This window comes from Vombatus ursinus, unplaced genomic scaffold, assembly GCF_900497805.2.
Source record: "Vombatus ursinus unplaced genomic scaffold, bare-nosed wombat genome assembly UNPS02005286.1, whole genome shotgun sequence".
In the NCBI taxonomy this organism is placed as follows: domain Eukaryota; kingdom Metazoa; phylum Chordata; class Mammalia; order Diprotodontia; family Vombatidae; genus Vombatus; species Vombatus ursinus.
This window is the reverse complement of record NW_020945064.1, coordinates 5,099,900-5,122,989: the sequence shown is the minus strand read 5'-3', so window position 1 is coordinate 5,122,989 and position 23,090 is coordinate 5,099,900. Positions and strand designations below refer to the sequence as shown.

The window sequence follows — 23,090 nt, the reverse complement described above, 5'->3', positions numbered from 1 at the left end:
TACTAAAGGTGGCCTAGAATGAAAAAAAAACCACTCCCCAAAGGGCAATATGTATTCCTATGGCAGCATTGTTGCCTGTCAGCCTACCCCCTTCTCACCTTCCTCAGGTTGCTTTAATGGTAATGGAAGGTGGGGGAAGAGCAGAATTTCTGTGCTGATCGTGTCTGAGCCTCAGGGCTGGATCAAATAATCTTGCAGTTGGAAATGACCTCAGAGGTCATAGAGCACGAGGTGGATATGAACAGGATCTTCTTCTCTACCTACAGCATCTCCTTAAGAGTAACAATTTGGCCTCTGCCTGAAGACATCCAGGAAGAGGAACCCATGGTCTCCTGAAAGAACCCATTCCACTTCTCGTCAGTTTTAATTTTCAGGAAATCTTGAATTACTTCCAGCTTAAAACTGCCTCTCTGGAACTTCCCCCTGTTGCTTCTAGCTCTCTCTGCTAAGGAAAAACAAAGGGGAAAAAACCCCAATTATTAAGTGCCTACTATGTGTCAGGCACTGTGCTAAGTCCTTTACAAATATATTATCTCATTTGATCCTCATAACAATCCTATGATATAACTCCTATTATTATCACCATTTTACAGTTAAGGAACCTGGGGCAAATCAAATGACTTGCCCATGGTGACGCAGCTAGATTTGAACTGAGGTCTTCCTGAATCTTGGGGTAACTAGACGGTGCAATGGATAGAGCAACAGGGCTGAATTAGGAAGACTCATCTTCCTGAGTTCAAATCCAGATGCTTAACCAGCTGTGTGACCCTTGGCAAGTCACTTAACCCTGTTTGTCTCAGTTTCCTCATCTGTAAAATAAACATGGCAAACCACTCCAGTATCTTTGCCCCAAATAGGGTCACAAAGAGTAAGACACAACTGAAATGATTGAATATGTATACGTGCATGTATGCACCAATATGTAAATATATGTATGTATGTATGTATGTATGTATTTCCTTTGTAATCATGCAACAACTTGCTGACTCCAGGCTCAGCACTCTGTCCACTGCACCACCTGCCTGCCACCCTCTACTTACATGAAAACAGCCTTCATTTTCCCTCTGACTTTTCTCTTCTCTAGGCTAAACATCTCCAGTTCCTTCTACTCACCCTTAAGTGATTTGGCACCTGTCAGGGTGTAGTGTCTGCACCTTCTGATCTTAATTTAGGGGCCCCTTTTAGTCACTGTCCAGCTTGAAGTACCTGGCCCATAGAGTAGTGTGGCCAGCTCTCAATGGGGAGAGGCAAAGCAATCTTCCCAATTCTGCCCATGGAGCCATAGCACCTGCCACCAGCTCCCTGGCCCAACCCTGGCCTGCTGCACCTTGATCGCAGCTTCTCATCCAGGCTGTGTCCTTAATGAGTTATGCGACCTCAGACAATTTGTTTCACATCTCTGAATTTAGTTTCCTTATCCGTCAAATGATAATAATAGGATAAAACCTGCTCCCCAAGACTATGGTGAGGATCAGAGGAGATAATGAGGATGAGAGCTCTTAGAAGGATATGAATCACTTCATGGGGACTTGTCTGGTGGCTTTCATGATCATTCAGGGATATCTTGACTTGGTGTTCCCTTCCTGCTCCCCAGGTGGCCATTGACTTCACAGCTTCCAATGGAGACCCCCGTAACAGCTGCTCTCTCCATTATATCAACCCCTACCAGCCCAATGAGTATCTGAAGGCACTCATTGCTGTGGGAGAAATCTGCCAGGACTATGACAGGTACCATATCCACCTTCACTACTACCTTTGTACCAGCCTTCCCCTAGCCCCATTTTTGTTCACCTCCTCTCTGTCTCTCTCTCTGTCTCTGTCTCTCTCTCTCTCTCTCTCTGCCCTGGCTCTTCACTGTCTGTTCCTGTCTCCTGGGGACTGTATGGGAGGGGGAGTCAAAAAGGCAAGGTGGAAGCATGGAATGATGGGAGCATGGGAGTCAGCAAGGTGGGATGGGAGTACCGGGCCTGACATTTGCTCTCTTTCAGTGACAAGAAATTTTCTGCTTTGGGATTTGGTGCCCGGATTCCTCCCAAGTATGAGGTCAGAGCTTCTGAACAAATCTCTATAAAGCTGTGATCCCCAACCTTGGTTCTATAGCACTATCCTGGACCTTGTTTCTCTAAAGCAAGGTTCTTAGCCCTTTGTATTTTGTGACTGTCTTTTGGCAGTCTAGTGAAGGCTGTAGACCCCTTCTCAGAATAACATTTTTAAAGACATAAAATAAAATCATAGGATAGAAACCAATTGTATTGGAATCCAGTTATCAAAGTAGTTTAAAAAAAAACCACACCACAGAACCAAAAATCAAGTTCCCAGACACTAGGCTAAGAACCCTTAATGTAATGATTAGAAGAGTACTCATTCATCATCCATTCCATATTCATTCATTTCATTCTATTCATTCAATCAGCATTTATTAAGGATCTACTATGGCCAGCTAGGTGGTGCAGTGAATAAAATGCTGGGTCTGAAGTCAGGAAGACTCATCTTCTTGAGCTCAAATCTGACCTCAAACACTAGCTGTGTGACCCTTGGGAAGTCACTTAACCCTCTTTGCCTCAGTTTCCTTATTTGTAAAATGAGTTGGAGAAATAAATGGCAAACCATTCCAGTATCTCTGCTGAGAAAACCCCCAATGGGGTCATGGAGAGTCAGACACAACCAAAATGACTGAACCACGTGCCAAGCATTGTGCATGTTACTGAGACCGATGACATAGTTTCAATACCATTGCAAAGTGAGGTGGGCAACCACCTGGCAAATCTATAAATACCTGTACTAAGGGGGCTTCACTGGGTATCTTCTAGTATCTTCCAACCTACTAAGCAAAGACATTTCTTTCTCAGGGTACTGAAGAGTGGGATGGCTGAGCAGGTTAAGCTGGGATTTGAGGGAATGAAGTAGCACAAACTTTAATCCCCACCCCATGCCCCCATTGGAAAAATGATTTCATTGGCAAGTCATTCCCATTCTGGCTTTTCATTGCAGGTTTCCCATGACTTTGCCATTAATTTCAACCCGGATGATGATGAGTGTGAAGGTAAGAGGCAGGGTCCTTGGGGTGGAGAGGACCAGATTTATTGCTTTTACTAGGACATGGCCTTGAGTTGCCTGGGCTCCTTCCCTCACCTCAGAGGGTCCGGGTCCAGCAGAGGTTATCTATTCCCAATGCCCTGCTGCTCTGTAGTGTCACTGTATCATAAACTTAGAGGTCATTTAGTTCAATCCTCTCATTTTCTAGATGAGGAAACTGAGGTCCAGAGAGGTTAAGTGATTTGCCCCAAGCCACTCTGCCTGTGAGACTGGTCCTCAGATTCCAAATGTAGATCTTTTCACACTGTGCTAAGCTGTCTCCTAGGACCTAGGAGAAACTGCTTTTCTGAGTCTCTAGGATACCAGGAGAACCATGCTTGCTTTCCAACAATTACAGTGGTCTAGGCTCTGATGACCATTACCTGCCTTGGTTGCATTTGGGTCTGCATCCAGAACGTCGCAAGTTACTCTGGAATGGGTTGTGGGAGGGGGGTAGGAGGATGGTCAGTGCTACATAGGCATAATATGCTTTTTCCTTCTATTCCCCCCCTCCCCCTGCCCCCCAACAGGGATCCAGGGAGTGGTGGAATCGTACCAGAACTGCCTACCCAAGATCCAACTCTATGGTCCCACCAATGTGGCGCCCATCATTGCCAAGGTGGCCAGGATGGCAGCAGCTGAGGAGAGAACTGGAGAGGCCTCCGTATGTACCCAGAATGTACCTGGTGATACAAGAAAAGGGCAACTTAGGGCATTATCTGGCTGATCTCGGGGGCATTTCTGTCTTTACAAAAAAGTTTTACGGATGTCTTTGGTGTCTGCATCATAGTTATTTCTGGAAAATATTTGCCCTTATCTTCCTTCTTCCCCTCTTCCTTTCCCCTCCCCTTTCCCTCCCCTTTCCCTCCAAATTGAACCCTTTCATGTAACAAAGAAAAACAATTAAACAAAATGTTCCTTGTCTGACAATGTATCCAGCCCTCTAACCTCATAGACTCTTCTCAGCTTAATGGAGGGAGGCTTGTTTCATCATGTTCCCCAGTTCTATTATCAATTGTTCAATTACACAGTTTGATGTTTTCATTTAAATTGTTGTAGTCACTATGTATATTGTCTTTTCAGTTTTGCTGATTTCATTCTGCATCAGTTCACAGAAATCTCCCCATGTTTTTCTGCATTTTCCATACCCATCATTTCATACTGTACCATGAAAATTCTATTATACTCATCTAAGAGTTTATTTGACTGTTCTCCAAACAATGTCTGGCCAAGGCTTTCCTAGAGGGCTCCTCCCTGAGCCAGCCCTTTTTCAACCTTAAAGTGTCAGACACATATGAATTATGATTAAGACATCAAAATATAATATCATATAATTGAATCTTAATTATATTATCTTCCTATTATATACTATTAAAATATGGTTGACTGAAAAATCCTTAGAAGGCAGCCCTGAGGCTGTCTGCTAAGATGGAGGGGAGGAGCATTTCTGCCTCTGGGGCTTGGCACATTCTTGTGATCTCAGGCAGCTTTTGCCCATTGTTGGCAGTTTCCTGCCTGGATTTACTTGGAAGCATAATAATGATAATTGACATTTATATTGGGCTTTAAAGTTTGTGAAGCATTTTGCGTACATTGTCCTACTTGAACCTCACAACAACCTAAAGAAGTAGATGCTACAGGTATCCTCCTTTTTACAGAGGAGGAAACTGAGGCTTAGAGAGGTTAAGGGACCTGTCTGTGGTTATACAGCTCATATCAAAGGTTAGATTGGAACCCAGGTCTTTTTGGCTAGAAAGTCAACCCATAGCAACTGGTGATGGTGGCATTCCCTATTTGATGGCATGTTCCTCTATGGGGCTCAGAGGGAGGAGATGGGGAAGAGAGGAATTCCTGCTTAAAGGGTCATAGAGATGGAAGGAATCAGTGAGTCCAACCTTCTCAGAGAAGTTAAGTGATCTACACGGGATCACACAGCTAGTAGGTATCTGAGCCAGAATTTTTTTTAATATTTATTTAATTAGTTTTAGTTTTCAACATTAACTTTTATAAGATTTTGAGTTTTAAATTTTCTCCCCTTCCTTCCCCTCCACCCTCCCCAATATGGCATACAATCCGATATAGGCTATATGTACAATCATATTAAACATATTTCTACATTAGTCATGTTGTAAAGAAGAATTAGAACCAAAAGAGAAAAAAAGAGCAAATAGTATGGTTTGATCTGCACTCAGACTTCATAGTTCTTTCTCTGGATGTGAATAACATTTTCCATCATGAGTCTTTTGGAATTGCCTTAGATCATTGTACTGCTAAGAAGAGCTAAGTCTATCAAAGTCAGTCATCCCACAATGTTGCTGTTACTGTGTACAATGTTTTCCTGGTTTCTGAGCCAGAATTTGATCTTCCTGACTCCAAGTCCAGTGTTAGTATCTCCTATACCCTGCTCCCTCTTTTAGTTAGAGGTTGGACTGGAAAACCTCTGATGCCCCTTCTAATTAGAGGCAGCTAGGTGGTACAGTGCATAGAGCCCTGCACCTGGAGTCAGAAAGATCTGAGTTCAAATTGAGGCACAGAGAAGAATTTACTCAAAATCACACAACTAGTAAGTGGCAAAGTCAGCACATGAAAAGGATGGGTCCTTTCCAGAATCACACAGCTAGTAAGTGTATGACTTACTTACACTTACTAGCTGTGTGATTGTGGAAAAGTCTTAACCCACTGTCTTCCTCAGTTTCCTCATCTGTAAAATAGGGATAATAATAGCATCCTTGAGTTGTTATGAGCATCAAATGAAATAAGATTTGCAAAGTTCTTTGCAAACTTTAAAGTGTAAATGCTTGCTATTATTCTAATTCTGAATTTCTGTGAAAGAACAGTTCTCTGTTGCTTGCTCTTCCTCTATCCATCTAACCCTAGTCAGTTAGGGTTACACTTGAACTTGATAAGGGGTTAGTGTGATTCACCTAGATAGTCGAAGGAAGTGGAAATGTTGAACGCAGAGAAGAAAACACTTAGCAATGACATGTCAGCCATCTTCAAGTATTTGAAGGGTTGTCCATGGAAGAAGGACTAATTTTGTTTTGCTTGGCCCCAGTGGGCAGTGATGTCTCAGTAGAAGTTAGGGTTGGAAGTAGCATGTAGACAGATTGAGGCTTGACATAAGGAAAAACTTCTGATATTAAGAGCTGTCCCCATGTGGAATGGATGGTGTTGGAGAGGCAGTGGGTTCCCCCTTGCTGGTTGTCTATAGTCAAAGGTTAGATGACCAATTCATTTCAACCAACAGTTATTCAGCCTCTATAACATGCAAGACATTGTGCTAGACATTGGAGATACAAAGACAATGACAAAAATGGTCATGTTGTGGAAGGGGATCTTGTGATTCTCAAGCTCCAGCTGTGGCTACCTCAGAAAGCAAGCACACCTATTGACTGGGATGAGTTTATAATAACCATCAATGTTGAGGGCCAAGGGAGGGAAGAAGTATGTAATGAGCTTGGCTAAACTTGGTATTAGAAACCCAAGTGTCCTGGTCCTACAGTATTTGAGGGTTGGGAGGCCATATCAAAGTATCTGAAGTATAATTGAAAAATCACTGGACTTGCAGTCAAAAGGACCCATCCTTTTCATGTGCTGACTTTGCCACTTACTAGTTGTGTGATTTTGAGCAAATTCTTCTCTGTGCCTCAATTTCCTTATTTGTAAAATGGAATTACAACCTATCTTACCTCCCTCAGAAGTTAGTTGTGAGCAGTCATTCAGTCACCCAAGCACTTATTAACAGCTCCTATGTGCTAAGCAATGTGCTAAGAGCTTGGAGTACAAAGAAAGGCAAAAACATGGTTCCTACTCTCAAGAGGCTCACAGTCTCATGGGAGTGACCATATGTAAATAACTAGATATATACCAAATAGAGACAGAGAGACAAAGGGAATCTCAGGAAGGAAGGCACTAGAAGCTGGGGAGACTGGGAAAAAACCTTCTGCATAAGGTGAGATATACTTTTAAAATAATATTTTATTTTCCCCCAGTTAACATGTAAAGACAATTTTTAACATTCATTTAAAATTTTTTTGAATTCCAAATTCTTTCTTTCCTACTCTCACCTCTCGCCTCCCTGAGATTGTAAGTAATTTGTTATAGATTTTACATGTTTAATCGTGCAGAATATTATAAGGTGAGATATTCTGAGCTGAGTCTTGAAGGCAACCTGGGAAGCTAGGAGGCAGAAGTGAGGAGGGAAACATTTCAGGCGTCAGGGACAGGTAGTACAAAGGTGGGGAGATGGGAGTTGGCTTGTCATTTTCAAAGAATACCAAATAGGCCCGTGTTTCTGGAGTGTCAAGTGTATGGAGGGGAGTAAAGTGTAAGAATAAATGTTTATTGATTGATTGAAGAAGACTGGAAAGGTCAGATGGGGCTAGGTTGTTGAATATCAGACTTTATTGAGTGTGTGTGTGTGTGTGTGTGTGGGTGGGTTGGTTGGGGGGGTGACATGGTCAGGTCTTTGCTTTAGAAATTACCTTGGCAACTCAGTGGAGAATGGATTGGAGTGGGAGAGACTTGAGACAGAGACCAGTTAGAAGGCTGCTGCAGTAGCCTTGGCAAGAGTGCTTTCTTTATAGGGCGTACACTTAGTTTTCATACTTTGGGATTAGTATCAGGTGGCAAAGTACTTTACATATATCATTTCATAGAAATGCAAACTATTTGAACCCAGGCTGGGAAAGCTGGGGAAGGAAAGTTATTAGCTTCTAAGGCAGGGGTGGGGAATCTGCAGCCCTGAGGTCACGGGTGGCCTGCTAGGTCCTCAAGTGCAGCCCTTTGACTAAATCCAGATTTTACAGAACAAAGCCACATGTGGCCCTCTAGATCCTTAAGTGTGGCCTTTTGATTGAATCCAGATTTTACAGAATTCAGTCAAAAGGCCTCACTTAAGGATCAAGAAGGCCACATGCGGTCTTAAGGCTGCAGGTTCTCCCCACCCCCAACCCCACCGCGGGCCTAAGGGATGCTTTTGTCTTCATTCTTTGAACATCCTCCCTTTGCCCAACTGTGCCTGTCAAGGCTGAGGTAGAACCTAGGCTGGTGGTAAGCAGGAGCCTTGGGCAGGCACTTGGAGCTCCCCACGCCAGCTTTGTGGAGAGGGCTTCCTGCTGCCTGCTCCCCAGTCTCTCTGCTGCCCTTTAGCAACATTTGAGCAGCTGCTAATCGCCACCAGGACCTCTTCTGTTAATACACCACTCCTGGCAAATCAACAGACAGCAGCTGGTGAGATGTGACTGGTGGGGTGGGGGGAGGGGGCAAGGAAAGGTCAGGAATTACCCAGGGGTTGGCAAGCATCTGTGTGATTCATGTGCAGCGTCAGGGATTGACTTGGCAACCTCATTGCCGCCCTTGTCCGGGCAGGAGCAGCAGAACTCCTTTAGCAAGAGAGATCTGGTCACATCAGGAGGGTCTGTGCCAATGGTGGCCAGCCTTGGAACAGGGAATCCAAAACTCATTTGGGGGTTGGCATTTTTTGTCTTTTCCTTGAAAACGAATGTGTCTGATATTCTGAGGATTCATTAGGAAAATAATGAAATTCAAGAGGAGGAGCAGATTTAAGAAATATTGGCTAGTCGGTCATGTTCCCCCCCCCCACCTCTTCCCTATTTCTTATTCCAAGCTGGGGATAAATAGCATCACCGTTCAGACTGATGGAAAGTGGCAAAGGGTGACCTTTCTTCTTTTCCCTAAGCTTCCCATTTTTCTGACTAATACCTTCCTTGGAGGTGGAGGGATATAGATATTTTGATTTAAAAGGTTTTCCTCTCAACCTTCTGCTGGAGTCTAGGCTGTCGACAGAGGACTTAGTTAAGCTGTCAGTCAGAAAAGCATATTAATTAAGCACTCACTGTGTGTCAGGCACTTGCTAAGAGCTGGAGATCCAAAGAGTCCCTGCTCACAAGGAGCTCACATTCTAAGCGGGGAACAAGAAAGAAAATAGCCAACATTTATAAAGCAACTACTATGTGCCAGGCACTGTGCTAAGTGCTTTATAATGATAATCTCATTTGACCCTCAAAATAACCCTTCAATGTAGGTGCAATTATTATCTCCATTTTATAGATGAAGAAACTGAGGCAAACAGAAGTGAAGTGACTTGCCCAGGATCACACAGCCGGTAAAAGTCTGAGGCCAGATTTGAACTCACAGAGATGAATCTTCCTGACTTGAGACCCCACATCCTATCCACTGTACCACCTAGCTTCCCCAGCAAACAGCTATGTACATACAGAGCAAGCATCCTGTGTAATAGAAATTGAGAATCAGTGTAGGACATGTTGCTTATTATAGACATTAATATTCTGACCTACCCCTTCTTATTTGGAGCTCATCTGCTGTTTCTATTTAAACTATGATGGAACTGTGGAAGAGTAGTCAGATCTCCCAAGTCCATGGAGATTAGAACCTGAAGTCTCTCCTGGGAAGAGAGAAGTCCTTACCACTCTCTCCAAGTTAGTGACCCAAGAAGGATCAGAGAAAACTGTGTACTCAGGATGTGGCACAAAGATTATGAACCAAATTTCCCAGGGAGAACAGGCAAGGAAACCTAACTTCCTTCCCCACAGCAGAGAGGTGGGGGATGACCAGGACAGAATAGTGTATACATTGCCAGATGTCATTGTATCAAATATTTCTGTTCATTTGTTTTTCTTTGTCACAAGGCACATTTCAGTCTGGAGGGGTTAAAAAAACTTTTTTATAGGAAAAAAACATCAGTAAAATACACTAAAAAAATCTCCCAAGGTAAAGTGTGTTTCCTAGAGAGGATTACGGAATATTATAAGCTATATAATGAACTACATATATAAATGGAAATGGGACTGAGGTCCATATGTTGATTCTTTTCTCTGAAATAAGTTTTGTCTGAGTCAAAGATAATATTCCACCATCCAGATGAGGGCCAGCCCCATTCTATCACCTGGATAAAAGACAGTATTGAATAAAGGAGTGTTCTGGGATATACCACTTGCCAGCTAGGTGTTCTGGAGTGATGATGGTTTTAACCATAGGAATGAGATGCTCAGAGGGGTTTAGGGGAGACAGGAAAAGGAGAGCTAATATTTGGGGCTTTAGTGGACATCACCTGAGTCTGGGACAGAAGATAGATTAAGAGTAGATGAACTCTATGAGCAAAGTCTCTAACTCATGGAAAGGTTTGAATGGGGAAACAGACTTGCTCATCAAACTCATGCCTATTAGGATAAGGGGGTCCTCTCAAAGCTAGAAAACATGAGCTCGAGATGCTCCCTCAAAAAGAATCATTATACTACTTTTTAAAGAAGATAAACAAACTTAAGGAACTTTTACCAAGAGATGACACAAGACTGAAAATAAAAGTTCAAAAAAGTTTTAGGTAGTCATGACAGGCTATGAAAGTGTAACCCACATGTTGACCAAGGATGACTGGGGTGGGTTCAACCCTGGAGACCTCCCAATAATAAAACTTTTTATATGGCATTGTGTTTTGTCCCCACTTTGAGGACAGGGACTGTTTTTTGCTTTTTCTTTGCAGCCCAAGTGCTCAGTATGGTGGGTACCTTGTTGACTTCCTACATATCCCTTAGTCTCCTTGTTAGAACCAAAATGTCAGGCTAGAAGGACCACAGGCACTCTCTTTTTTTTAGGTCTTTCTGGGAAAGAAGAATAAGGAATGTGCAGCTGGGGATACCCAGGCGAAGGGATGTTCCTAGTTTGGCCAATGTTTCCATTTGGGGAAGAATACTTTGGGGAATGTGGGGTCCAACAGCCAACTACAAAGAGTTAGTTCACTTTGGAATCAAAAGGGTATATGAGAGCACCATTGGGTACTGGGAGGGGGAAAAGAGAAAGGGAAGAGCTTTGGAAGGAACAGCAAACAAAGGTCTCTGCCTTAGAGAGTAGAACTTGCAGCCTTTTCCTTCCCATAGAAAGTAGACCCCCCCCCCCCCCACCTTGAGTCTTTCCCTCTAATCCCAGGAAGGCTATTAGGCTTCTCTCCAGTGTCCTTCTTCTTTTCTCTTTACACAGCAATACTACATTCTCCTGATCCTGACCGATGGTGTGGTGACTGACATGGCAGACACAAGGGAGGCCATTGTACGTGCCTCCTACCTGCCCATGTCCATCATCATAGTAGGTGTGGGCAATGCTGACTTCACAGACATGCAGATTCTGGATGGGGATGATGGGGTCCTGCGTTCCCCCAAGGGAGAACCTGTCCTCCGAGACATTGTACAGTTTGTCCCCTTCCGAGAATTCAAGAATGTGAGTGTTTTGGGGTGAGAACTGGCTTGTTTAAGGACAACAAGTACTGAGTCTTACTAGTGGTGTAGAGAGAGGGGATGTTGGCAGGTGGCATTGGAATGGGTTGCATGGGATCTAAATAAATGTGCTGGAGCTGTACCATGATGCTTCTATCTGTAGAGTAAATTTGGTTTACCAAGGGTCTATCTCAAATCCCACCCAAGAGGATTTAGATACTAAAGTGCACAGAGGATGCTGTTATAAGTCACTATCACTGCATGGACCTCAAAAATCTCCAGTACTCAGGGATTCTATACCTTACATTTATATGACACTATATACTTTCCAAAGTACTTTCGTGTACATTCAATCATTTGATCCTCACAACAGTGGCCTGAAGTAGGTAAGAGATATTTTCCCCATTTTATAGATGAGGAAATCGAGGCACCGAGAAGTAAAGGGAACTTGCTCTGAGAAGGCCCCATTTTCTTTTGTTAAGCATTTACAAATCCATAGGATTACAGGTTTTCATTTTTATGCAGAAACATCCTGGTCCCTGGATTAGGTGTCAACTCATGAGTGCACAATCCTATTAGTTCTTGAAGAGTGCATATTTGTCCCGGCATAAAATGCTTCTCTTTTCCTTTTCCTCCTCAGGCTTCTGCGACAGCTCTGGCCAAGTGTGTCCTAGCCGAGGTGCCCAAGCAGGTGGTTGAATACTACAGCCACAAGGAGCTTCCTCCTCGCTGCCCCAATATGGACTCCCCTGATGCCAGCCCTGGCCCTCCACAGTGAAGAGGTGCCATCAACCTCCAGCCAGCCACCACCCTTCACTTTTCCTTCCAATGCTGAGTCTGGAGATAGGGAGGGGGACAAAATGGGGCAGGGAGGTGGGAAAGGGAGAAAGTATTTGTTTCCTCTGTCTCTGTTTCAAACACCTCCCAGGGCCTCTCAGACTGCCCTCCCCTTCCCCCAGGGCTCACATCAGACTTCCCCCCTTTTTCTTCCTCTCCCCCTACATCTTGTATTTCCATGGTAACTTGTTCTAAAGAGGTCTAGACCAGGGACCATGGCCCGTGTGTGACAAAAGGATAACAATTAGCAGGAGAAACCTGGCTCCTGATCCAGCCCCAGTGAGATCCGATGTCCAGGAAATAAATGTTTGGCATCCTCTCTCCTCTGCTCCAGAAAGGCACAGAGTGTGAGAGTAGATACTGAGTGGGGGGGGGGGGTTTGGAACCCCAAAGAGCAGAGTGGTCCTCTCTTCCCTTCAGAATAGTCTGAGGGAGCCCTCCTTTCCTACCACCTCGACCCAGGTTCCTATTTTGAACCCCTCCCTTTGTGGTAATGGTGAGAGAGTGGATGCCAAGCCCCAGTGTGATACTCCCACCTCACAGCTTCTGAGGAGGTCAGACTGACCTGATTGGACTCCGTAGGCCTAGCTCACCTGACTTGCTCTTCCTATCACTCATCAGTGGGCTCAGGAATGGAAAGGGAGTGGGAGAGAATTTACAGGCCTGGTGGATGACTCTAGACCAGGAGTGGGGAACCTGCAGCCTTGAGGCCATATGTGGCCCCCTTGGTCCTCAAGTGTGGCCCCTTGACTGAATCCAAACTTCACAGAACAAATCCCCTTAATAGGATTTGTTCCGTAAAATTTGGTCCTAGTCCAAGGAGGACCTAGAGGGCCACATATGGCCTCAAAGCTGAAGGTTCCCCACCCCTGGTCTAGACTGAAGGAGTTAAGTAAAGCCAATGACCTTACATTCTGTTCTAGGAAAGACCTTCCTGCTCCCAGCCCCAAAGCATTTCCAAGTGAGGGTGGGCATGGTGAAAGACTTTGGAATTTATCTTCCCTCCGTTCCAAGAGGACAGGCCTCTCAAATGCCCAGGTGGCTTCCCTGTCTCTCAGATTTGTAATTAGCACTTTTTTTTTTTTGCACCTGGAACAAGCCACACAGGGAGAAATAAGAGAATGTTCGCCTGGATCGTGGCCATGGGGGAGAGGAAGAACTCTGAGATGTAGCAAGGTTTCTATGCTATCAAAGGAGGAGGAAGTATCCCTGGGAGGAGGCTGCCATTGCTAGGGATGGATCAGTTGAGGGAGGATTTCCTCTAGCTCTCCCTTCACCCCCTCCTCCATTTTGCAAAGTCTGTGACTGCTAGGAGCAGGAAAAGTGGACAAGAAGTATACTCTGGGCTAGTGCTGGGGGCACCAGGGGTGGGGAGGAAGGTTACCCTGTAATGCTACAGTTGGCACCTTCTAAATTTCCTACCCTAGGGGTAAAGCCTTGTGGCCTCCACTCCTTAATTATGGCTCTGTTCTCTGCTCTTTCTCCTTTCCTTGAGTTTTCTGCCCATAGGATTGTTTCTCCAGCTGTCGCTGCTCCCAAACCCCAAGGATCTTATGGTCAAACTGGTCATGTGGGGGCAAACCACTCCCTCATTATCTTCCCTTCTGGCTTTTACATAGTAAAGTTTCCTCCCCATGCAGGCACCTGCTTCTCTCTTGACTGGGGCCACCAAGATTGGCGCCCTTGTCACTATTGATTTGGGCCCAAGGGCCTGAACAGTTACAGGTGAAGTGGGGTGGAATGTAATGGGACAGAGCTATTGCCTCATCCAGAGATGCAGCCTCGTCTTGCAGACTCATCCACGTAGAACCCCCTCCCACCCCCCTCCAACTCCCCAAACCCTTAGGGCTGTCAGGCCAATGGATAGGACATGAAACTCAATATCCCTCTTTCAGCAATATGCATGATGAAAAAACTCCCAGAAACCACTTGAAACGCGCCCCCCCCCCCGTTTGTTGTCTGTTTACTTTTGAATCTAGTAAATCTTCATGTTCATATGAGCTCCCCTCTGCCACCTCCATGTGGTGTCTGCTTGTATCTGTTCTCTAGGAATGCAGGAGTGGGGGATGGGGAGGCTTCGGAGGGAGAGACTAACTCAATAAACAGTTTTCTTTCCCTGCTGCAGCCTGGTCCTCTTACTTCTGCATCTTTTCTCTGCTCCACTCTGTTCTATTTGGGGGGCTGGGGCTCTCGGTGATAAACCTAGGGCAGAATTAGGAAGTCAGTGAAACCTGCGTTCTTTCTTCTTGCCAGCTCTGTACACTGGGAAGTAAGGTATGGGCCAGGAATGTTTTATTTTGAAAGTTTCATGGCTGCCTTTCCTTTTTTTTACATCATCCCTGCTTATATCTTCCCTTCTAACAAAACAACAAAAACAAACCACCTGGATATTTATTCATCATTCTCCACTCATGGTTCCCCACCTCTCCAATACAAGGAGGGTGGTACATTTCTGCATTTCTTCTTCAGGGCCAGTTTTTTTTGTTGGGTCTAGAACTATGAGTTGATGAGTGTAAGAAACTCCATCAGGGATGTTTGAAAGAGGGGATCATGATGGTGAGAAGTCCTAAGTGGCTGGGGACAGGGGTGGGGACAAGTCCCTGACATTGGGATTCTCAGGCTGAGTGTCTGGTGGGGTACATTTTACTTTTTTTTTTTTTTTACTTTCTATCTTGCCCAGGCTGGAAGAGCAGTGTCTACTCACAGGCCAATCCTACCCACTGCTGATTGGCATAAGAGAGATTTGACTTACTTTGTTCCTAACCTTCCCCCACCCAACCCTGGGGCTCACCATATTTGTGGCACATTTAGTGCAGACACCTGAGGGTCTTCAGCCCTACTCCATACAGAAGCCTCAGAGCTACTGAGTTCAAGTGATCTTCCAGTCTCAGTCTCAATAGCAGGGAGTTATAGGATTACACCTCAGTTTTTTACCTTAGAGCTAACTCTGTTCATTGACAGTGCAGGGAATGGGTGGGAATGGAAGGTTGAGTCAGAGTGACCTGGAACCATGGGGAGGTCCATAAAAGAACCATTGGCTCAGGCCTGAGGTGGCTGGGGGCTCTGGTTTCAGACACTTAATAGTTGTGTGACCCTGGGAAGTCCCTTAACCTCTGCCTGCTTCAGTTTCTTCAACTGTAAAATGGGGATAATAACATCAGCGACCCAGCTAGGTGGTGCAGTGGATAGAGTGCCAGCCCTAGATTCAGGAGAACCTGAGTTCAAATCCAGCCTCAGATACTTACTAACTGTGTGACCCTGGGCAAGTCACTTCACCCTGTTTGTTTCAATTTCCTCATCTGTAAAATGAGCTGGAGAAAGACAGGGCAAATCACTCTAGTATCTTTGCCAAGAAAACCCCAAATGGGATGATGAAGAGTCCAACATGGCTAATTGACCAAACAACAAGGTTGTAGTGAGGATTAAATGAGATAATAATCATGGAACACTTAGTGCAGTGCCTGGTATAGGTGCTTAACAAATAAATGAGTAGTGTCCCCCACTCCCACTGACAGGACTCTAGCTAACAGTATGATATACCAGAATTACACTGGGTATAAACTCAGAGGACCAGAGTTTAAGCCTACCCCTATCACTCACTACCTGTGTGACCTTGGACAAGTAATTTCATCTTCCTAGACCGTGGTTTCCTCATCTGTAAAGTGATATGGTGGGCCCAGATGACCTCTGTGTCCCCTTCCTGCTCTATATCTCTGACCCTGTGGCCTGGGGCTTTGTCCCTCTCTCTCTCTCTCTTTTTAGAGGTATCCCTCCCCTCTGTTGGGAGGGGGAACAAGGGTTAACATCTGGATAGTGCCTAAAGCAGCATTCTCAAGCACAGCTGTTCATCCCCCAGCCCCAAGCAGGGCAGCTGCCGGGGACTTCCTGATTGAAACCCCCCTAATTAGCCTGACTGAAAAAAATAGCCTCACCTCAGCCTCCAGACCTCCTCCATCAATCAACTTCAGGGATTATTTATAGTGCCTGATTCATCTCCCCTTAAGCAGGGATAATAGATATCACCATGGCAACGCGAGTGCTGGGCCAATTCCTGATGGAAGTATTCCCTCTCTTCTAGGATGGAGTAGCCCCTCTCCTAAGGTTGCCCTCAGGGGTTAGGACTTCCTCTGGGAATCCTCAGAGCCTGGAGGGGACAGAGGTTCTGGGGCCAGGACCTGGAGAGAGCTCAGTTCAAATCCTGACCTCTTGGCTAATTCGCGGCATCACCACGGAGAATTTCACTTGACCCCTCTTGTTCTAGCTGTGAAAGTGTCTGACAATCCCAGGGTCCTTCTCAGAAGCAAAAATAAATGCGAAGAGCTTTAGGGACTGAGGAACTATATTCAAATCCTTCCTCTGACACCTACTGGCTGTGACAGCCTGGCCAAGTCCTTTTACTTCCTTGGGCCTCAGTTTCCTCATCTGTAAAATGAAGGTGATGACTAAATGGCCTTGAAGGTCTCTAACTCCAAGATCCAGCTTCATGAAGGCAGTTTGCAGGGAGGCTGTGCTACTCTCTTGTCTCTGTGCAGCTGGGCAGACTCTGGAGCATTGGAATTGTCAGGCAGAAGTGGCTGAGTTGAAGTGGACAGTCATACCAGGCTCAGATAAGGGCTCAGTGCCCTTGTCAAACTGGCAGGTGTCCGAACAAAGGCAGCCGAACTCATAAGGGGCCTCAGGACTGTTCCCTATCAGAAATTCTAAATCTGGACAAGAGAAGGTCTGGGATGCGGGGAATGAAGGAGGGGTGGGAATTCATTAAATTCAACTAGCATTAGTGTTCTTACTATATGCGCTATGCTAGGTACTAAAGACACGGTGACAAAAAAGATTCTGCCCTCAAGGAGTTTCCATTCTATAGGGGAGGAGCTTACATTCTCTGTGATACTTTCTTGAAGTAGTTGAAGGATTCCAAGGATGGGAGCAGTGAGTGGGAGTTGCAAAGAACTTCTAAGCTTTATGTGAAGAAACACTTCCCAGCAATTAGAACCATCTCAAAGTAGAATTCATTGGCTCTGAGGGAGAGTGGATGCCTTGCTCGAACTGAGTTGGGTGACTATCTGTCAAGATTTCAGGGCAGCTAGATGGTTCAGTGATTAGAGCACTGGTCATGGCATCAGGAGGACCTGAGATCAAATCTGACCTCAGATACTTACTAGCTCTGTGACCCTGAGCAAGTCACTTAACCTCATTTGCCTCAAAAAAAAAAAAAAAAAAAAGACTGCCACATTTCTTCTTCTGCCACAGGTTGGGCTAGATGACCTCTGAGATTACTTCTAGCTTTCTGATTCTGTGACTTAACTCTGCACAAGGAGAATAATTTGTTCTTTAAAAAAAACCACCCACATACTTTATTGATATCTTCTGTTCTGATATCACTCACCCAGAAAGCCATCCCTTCTATCAAAGAAGATAAGAGAGGGGGAAAAAAATCAGTTCAATAGAAGTAACCAACATATCCCCCGTAGAGCTGACAGTGTATGTTGCATTCTACATCCATAGTCTTCCTCTTCTGCCAAAAAGGTACATTTTCTTTTCTCTTCTTTTTTTTTTTTTTTGGGTGAGGCAGTGGAGGTTAAGTCACTTGCCCAGGGTCACACAGCTAGTAAGTTTCAAGTGTCTGAGGTCACATTCGAACTTAGGTCCTCCTGACTCCGAGGACAGAGCTCTATCTACTGCGCCACCTAGCTGCCCCTGTACCTTTCTTTATTTTCATTCAATTTACAGAGACAGTAAACAGTAAACCCAAAGATGCATTTTCTCATCTTTTCTTTGGGGCCGTGATTGCTTGTTACAATTACAGTTTCATTTTTGTCATTGTTCTTTCTATTGATACTGTGGTAGTCATCTCCTAGATCATTTTCCTGGTTCCATTCACTTTACTTTGTATCAGTTCATAAGTTTTCTCATGCTTTTCTGAATCCCTTATGTCTATCTATTTGTCACTTTTTTTTTTGAGGCAGTTGAAGTGAAATGACTTGCTCAAGGTCCACAGCCAGTAAATGTCTGAGGCTGGATTTGAACCCAGGGAGAGGAGTCTTCCTGACTCCAGGGCCAGTTAATTGAATGGGAGCATGGCTTGGTCAGATCTGTGCTTTAGGAAGATCATGTTGTGGTGTTTTGAGTGGGGGAGGCAATCGAGGTGAAGTGACTTGCCCAGGGTCACGCAATAAGTGTCTAAGGCCACATTTGTACTCAGGTCCTCCTGAATCCAGGGTCCATGCTCTATGCACTGAGCCACCCAGCTGCCCCTATTTGTCATTTCTTAAACCACAGAAATAGCACTCTACATTCATGTACAGTTTACTAGTGCTCACTCTCATTGCTGAACAGGCTCCTTTCCCAGGTGATGAAGAATTCTAGCATAGAAGTCATGACTTTCAGAGGTAGTGTGTGACACTTTTATATAGGACTTTGTTCAACCGATGAATCCTATCTTTGCCTGCTATCACAAGGATTTCTGTTACAGAGTTGGACACTCAGTAACAAGCTCTGCCTGGTCTCAGCTCCATAGAACAAGATACCTCCACTCCAGGTGTCCACCCCCTTTGTGCCCAGTCCCCCTTCCCCAGCTTTCCAGCTTCCTTTTATGTATTGTCTTACCTTATTAAACTGTAAGCTCCTTGAGGGCAGTGACTGTCTTTTTAAAAAATTTGTATCCCCAGTGCTTACCGCAGTGCCTGGCATGTGCTTAATAAATATTTACTGAATTGAATTCAACAGATAGATACTTCCTTTAATAGGTTGCTTTGTAACAAATTCTGGAGGACATAGCGACTAGACTAGAAATACCTAGAAAGTCAATGACTACGTCTATTTCTTCAATGTGTCTCTCTCTTTCCTTTTTTCTTTCTTTCCTCTCTCCTTCTGTTTATCTCCTTTATTTCTCTTTCTTCTTTTTCTCTTTTCTTTCTCTCTCTTTCTCTCTCTCCCTCCCTCCCTAGAGTAAAAAGCTCTGCACAGGGTAATAATAAGAGATGAGACTATATCATAGCAAAACAAATTTTAATAAGCACAACAAATTATATGTCCAGGTAGATATAAAAATAGTCCCCTTGGGAGTCTATGCACTTATTCCAGGAAGGCTTCTGCTAATTGTTCAGATTGTGTGGTAATTGCTTTTGTGTGATTTTCTTGGTGGCAGCAGATTTTGGCCCTGAGGTCAACTGACAGTGGGATTAATGCTTGATCCTGTACTCTATTTTGTTGTTTTGGTTATTCGTCCCTTGGAATGGACTACAGGCTCCCTGAACACAGGGACCAAGGCTTTTTTCCCCACCTCATGCCTCTGTCAGGGTCTAGCATAATGTGGGACACACAGTGGGTGTTTAGGAGAGATTTGTTGACTGATTGAGGTTATTTGTGACTTGCTAGTGTCTCAGGAAGAATTTGAAGTCAGGTCTTCCTGACCCAAAGTTCTTGGAGAGGCTACTGATGGCAAGTTAAGAAGCATTTATTAAACACCTACTATGCACGAAGCTCTGTGCTAAGTGCTGGGGTAAAAAAGAAAGGCAAAAATCAGTCCCTGCTCTCAAGGAGCTCACAGTCTAATGGGGGAGAAAACATGCATGCAGTGTGCAGTACAGAGTGTACGCAACCTAGATGGCAGAAGGGTCAGTGTTCATTTTGAGGGAAGGGTCAAGGATGGATTTCTTCTGTTTGTCCTCTCCCGCCTCTCTGTGGATGGGGGAAACTGAGGTCCTGGGAAGAAGAGGGGTGGAGGGAAAGGAAGAACGAGAGAGAGAGAGAGAGAGAGAGACAGAGACAGAGACAGAGACAGAGACAGAGAAACAGAGAGACAGAAACAGAGGCAGAGAAACAGAGAGACAGAGACAGAGAGAGACAGAGACAGAGAGAGGCAGAGAGACAGAGAAACAGAGAGACAGAAACAGAGAGACAGAGACAGAGAGAGACAGAGAGAGACAGAGAGAGACAGAGAAACAGAGAGACAGAAACAGAGGCAGAGAAACAGAGAGACAGACAGAGACAGACAAGCAGGCAGTGAGACAGAGAGAGACAGACAGAAGGAGGGAGGGAGGAAGAGAGAGTGGATGAAAGAGAGAGAGGGAAAGAGATGGGGGAGAGGGAGAAAGAAACTTCAACTGTTGCAAAATGAGTTGGCTAAACAAATTAGCATTTGAAGAACTGTTTGCAGAACTGGGCCAACTCTCCTTTTCCTTGTCTCTTTCTGGGATCTACCCTGCTTATGCAACCTCCATTAAAACTCCTCCCAAAGTATCCAGCTGGGGCTGGCCCATTGTGATGCTAGGGCTTCTCCCCCCAAAGTCCCCAATAACAGTCCATTGGCCTTGGACATGAGCTGCTGGAGGTGGTATTTGAAGGGCACAAGCTCCGTGTTTCCATTCTGTCGCTGGGGAGGATTGGCTGCTGCTTCAGCCTCCGTAGGGACCCTCCCCTTCTGCCCACAGCCCATCATAGAATCAGTCAGGAAGCCTCTTCTGAGGGGCTGTGTGTGAAGAGTGGAGCGAGGGGGCTTGTGGGAGCCAGTCCTGATGCTTTTATTTCGTTAGCTTCTGAGAGGCAAATCAGGGAGAAAATTGTGACTAAGTGTGTGTAATTGGTGAGGGGGCGGCAGGGCTGTCAGACGTGGGGGTGAGTAAAATGGAGATAAGGGGAAGTTTGTTGTTCTCAACCCTGGCTTCATCGTTCTGTGCCTCGACCCCCACCTTCACCCCCCTCAGCCCAGGTTTGCCCTTGCCTCATCCCTTAACCTACTTCTCTGCCATCCTTCTCAGACAAAAGTTCTCTGGCATTAGTAAGAAGCAGCAAGGTTCTCCAGTCATCTTCAGTTTTCTCTTCTATAGATGAATTCAAAGATCTCTTTCTGATAAAAAAAAAAGATAAATTCTCTAGTCTACTATCCATATGCTTTTTGCTCTATTGAGATAAACAGATCTCCATTAAAATAATAAGAGTTTTAAGGTTTCCAAAACACTTTATATATGGTATCTTGTTAAATCCTCACAACAACCCTGTCAAGTAGGTGCTATTATTTATTATTTTCTGTTTACAGATGAGGAGACAGCTGAGAGAGATTACATTTCCAATTTAATAAACATTTGTTAAGCACTTACTATGTGCCAGGTACTGTGCTAAGTGCTGGGGATACAAAAAGAGGCAAAAGACAGTCTTTGCCCTCAAAGAATTTGCAATCTAATGGGAGAGACAACATGCAAACAAATACATACAAAGCAAGCTATGGACAGAATAAATAGGAAGTAATTAACAGAGGGAAGGCACTGGAATTAAGAGGAGTAGGGGAAGGCTTCCTGTAGGAGGTGGGATTTTGGAAGACAGAGAAATCAGTAGTTGGAGTGAAGGAAGGAGAGCATCAGGAATGGGGGGATAGCCAGAGAAAATGCCTGGAGCTGAGAGATGAAGTTCTGGTTCATGGAATAGCCAGGTGGCTGGGTCACTGGATCAAAGAGTATATATATATACATGTTGGGAGTGGTGATCATCAAAATGCTCTGGTATTGGCTAAGAAACAGATGATGGGTAAGTGGACTAGATTAGCATACACAGTAGATACACAGTCGTAAATGACCTTAGCAATCTAGTGTTTGATAAACTGGGGGGTAAGAATGCACTATTTGACAAAAATTACTGGGAAAACTAGAAAGCAGTTTGGCAGAAACTAAGCATAGACCAATATCTCACACTGTACACCAAGATAAGATAAAAATGGGGACATGATTTATACATAAAGGGCAATATCACAAACAAATTAGGGGAGTATGGAACATTTTGCCTGTCAGATCTATTGATAAGGGAAGAGTTTATGGCCATATAAGAGAGGATCACAGGAAGTATAAAGGATAATTTTGACTATATGAATAAAGAAAATGAAAAAATTTACTTCAGTTTGCGCAGAGTTCATCAGTTCTCTCTCTGGAGGTGGCTCTGGTACTGAGGACTCTGTGTGTGTGTGTGTGTGTGTGTGTGTGTGTGTGTGTGTGTGTGTGTGTGTGTGTGTATGCTGGCTAAGGGAGGGCCTTGAGAAAGCCAGTTATAACTAGGGCAGGGTGATCAGGGCTTGTCCAAAGGTACTGGAATTTAAAGGAATGAATAAGCTTAGAACTAAGCAAACAAGAACAGTTAGTTAAAAAAGGAAACTTCTTCCCCTTGCATCTGAAAGCTCAGTGAACTCCCAGCCTGCCCCTGTCTCGGACCCCCTGGACCCCTCCCTTTTATAGAGCAGCCTTTTGCTATTCCAAGGTTTCTCCTGCTGCTGCCTCAAATTGGGTTTGTCTTACAAAGTTGTTTTGAAGGCATATTTTGTGAAGCTTGCCCGGACACTACAATTTCCACCTAGGAGTCAGTTGAAAGCATTTTAAAAGGAAGATCAAATGAGATAATATATGTAAAGCACTTTGCCAACCCTAAAGCGCTATATAAACACTAGCTATTGTTGTCACTATTACTATTACTCTCATTACCCAGTTTCAGAAACAAGGGCTTCCCTGGATCCTACATCTCGAGCTGGGAGGGACCTCAGTGGCCAAAGAATCCCCACGATGACACGTCCCGCAGGTGGTCATCTATCCGAGGCCTGAAGACCTTGAAGGAAGTGTAGCTCACTTCCTCTGGAAGCGGCATCTTCCATCTTTGGACAGCTTCGTTGGGATGCTCTTCCTGGCACCGAGTCTAAGCCTCTTTGTAACTCTCACCGGTTGTTCCTGGCTCTGCCCTCTGGAGTCATTCAGAACAAAGCTGGTCTCTCCTCCACATCATTGGCCCTTCAAATGCTTGAGGACAGTTATCACATCTCCACTGGGTCTTCCACAAGCCAAACAAGCTCATTTCCTTCATGACCCTCATATGACATGGACTCAAAGCCCTTCACCATCTCAAATGAGATCATATTTGTAAAGCACTTAGCACAACGCCTGGCACATAGAAGGTGCT

General features: G+C 44.7%; 1 protein-coding gene across 1 annotated transcript in view; it reads left to right on the top strand.

The window, feature by feature from the left end:
* Positions 1-12,102, top strand: part of CPNE7 (copine 7) — a 35,874-nt gene extending 23,772 nt beyond the window's left edge. The window contains exons 10-15 of the mRNA XM_027847614.1: positions 1,595-1,728; positions 1,989-2,043; positions 2,992-3,043; positions 3,606-3,739; positions 11,092-11,328; positions 11,965-12,102. Coding sequence (XP_027703415.1) covers positions 1,595-1,728; positions 1,989-2,043; positions 2,992-3,043; positions 3,606-3,739; positions 11,092-11,328; positions 11,965-12,102 — 750 coding nt within the window. The remainder of the gene's footprint in view (positions 1-1,594; positions 1,729-1,988; positions 2,044-2,991; positions 3,044-3,605; positions 3,740-11,091; positions 11,329-11,964) is intronic.
* Positions 12,103-23,090: the final 10,988 nt, after the last annotated feature.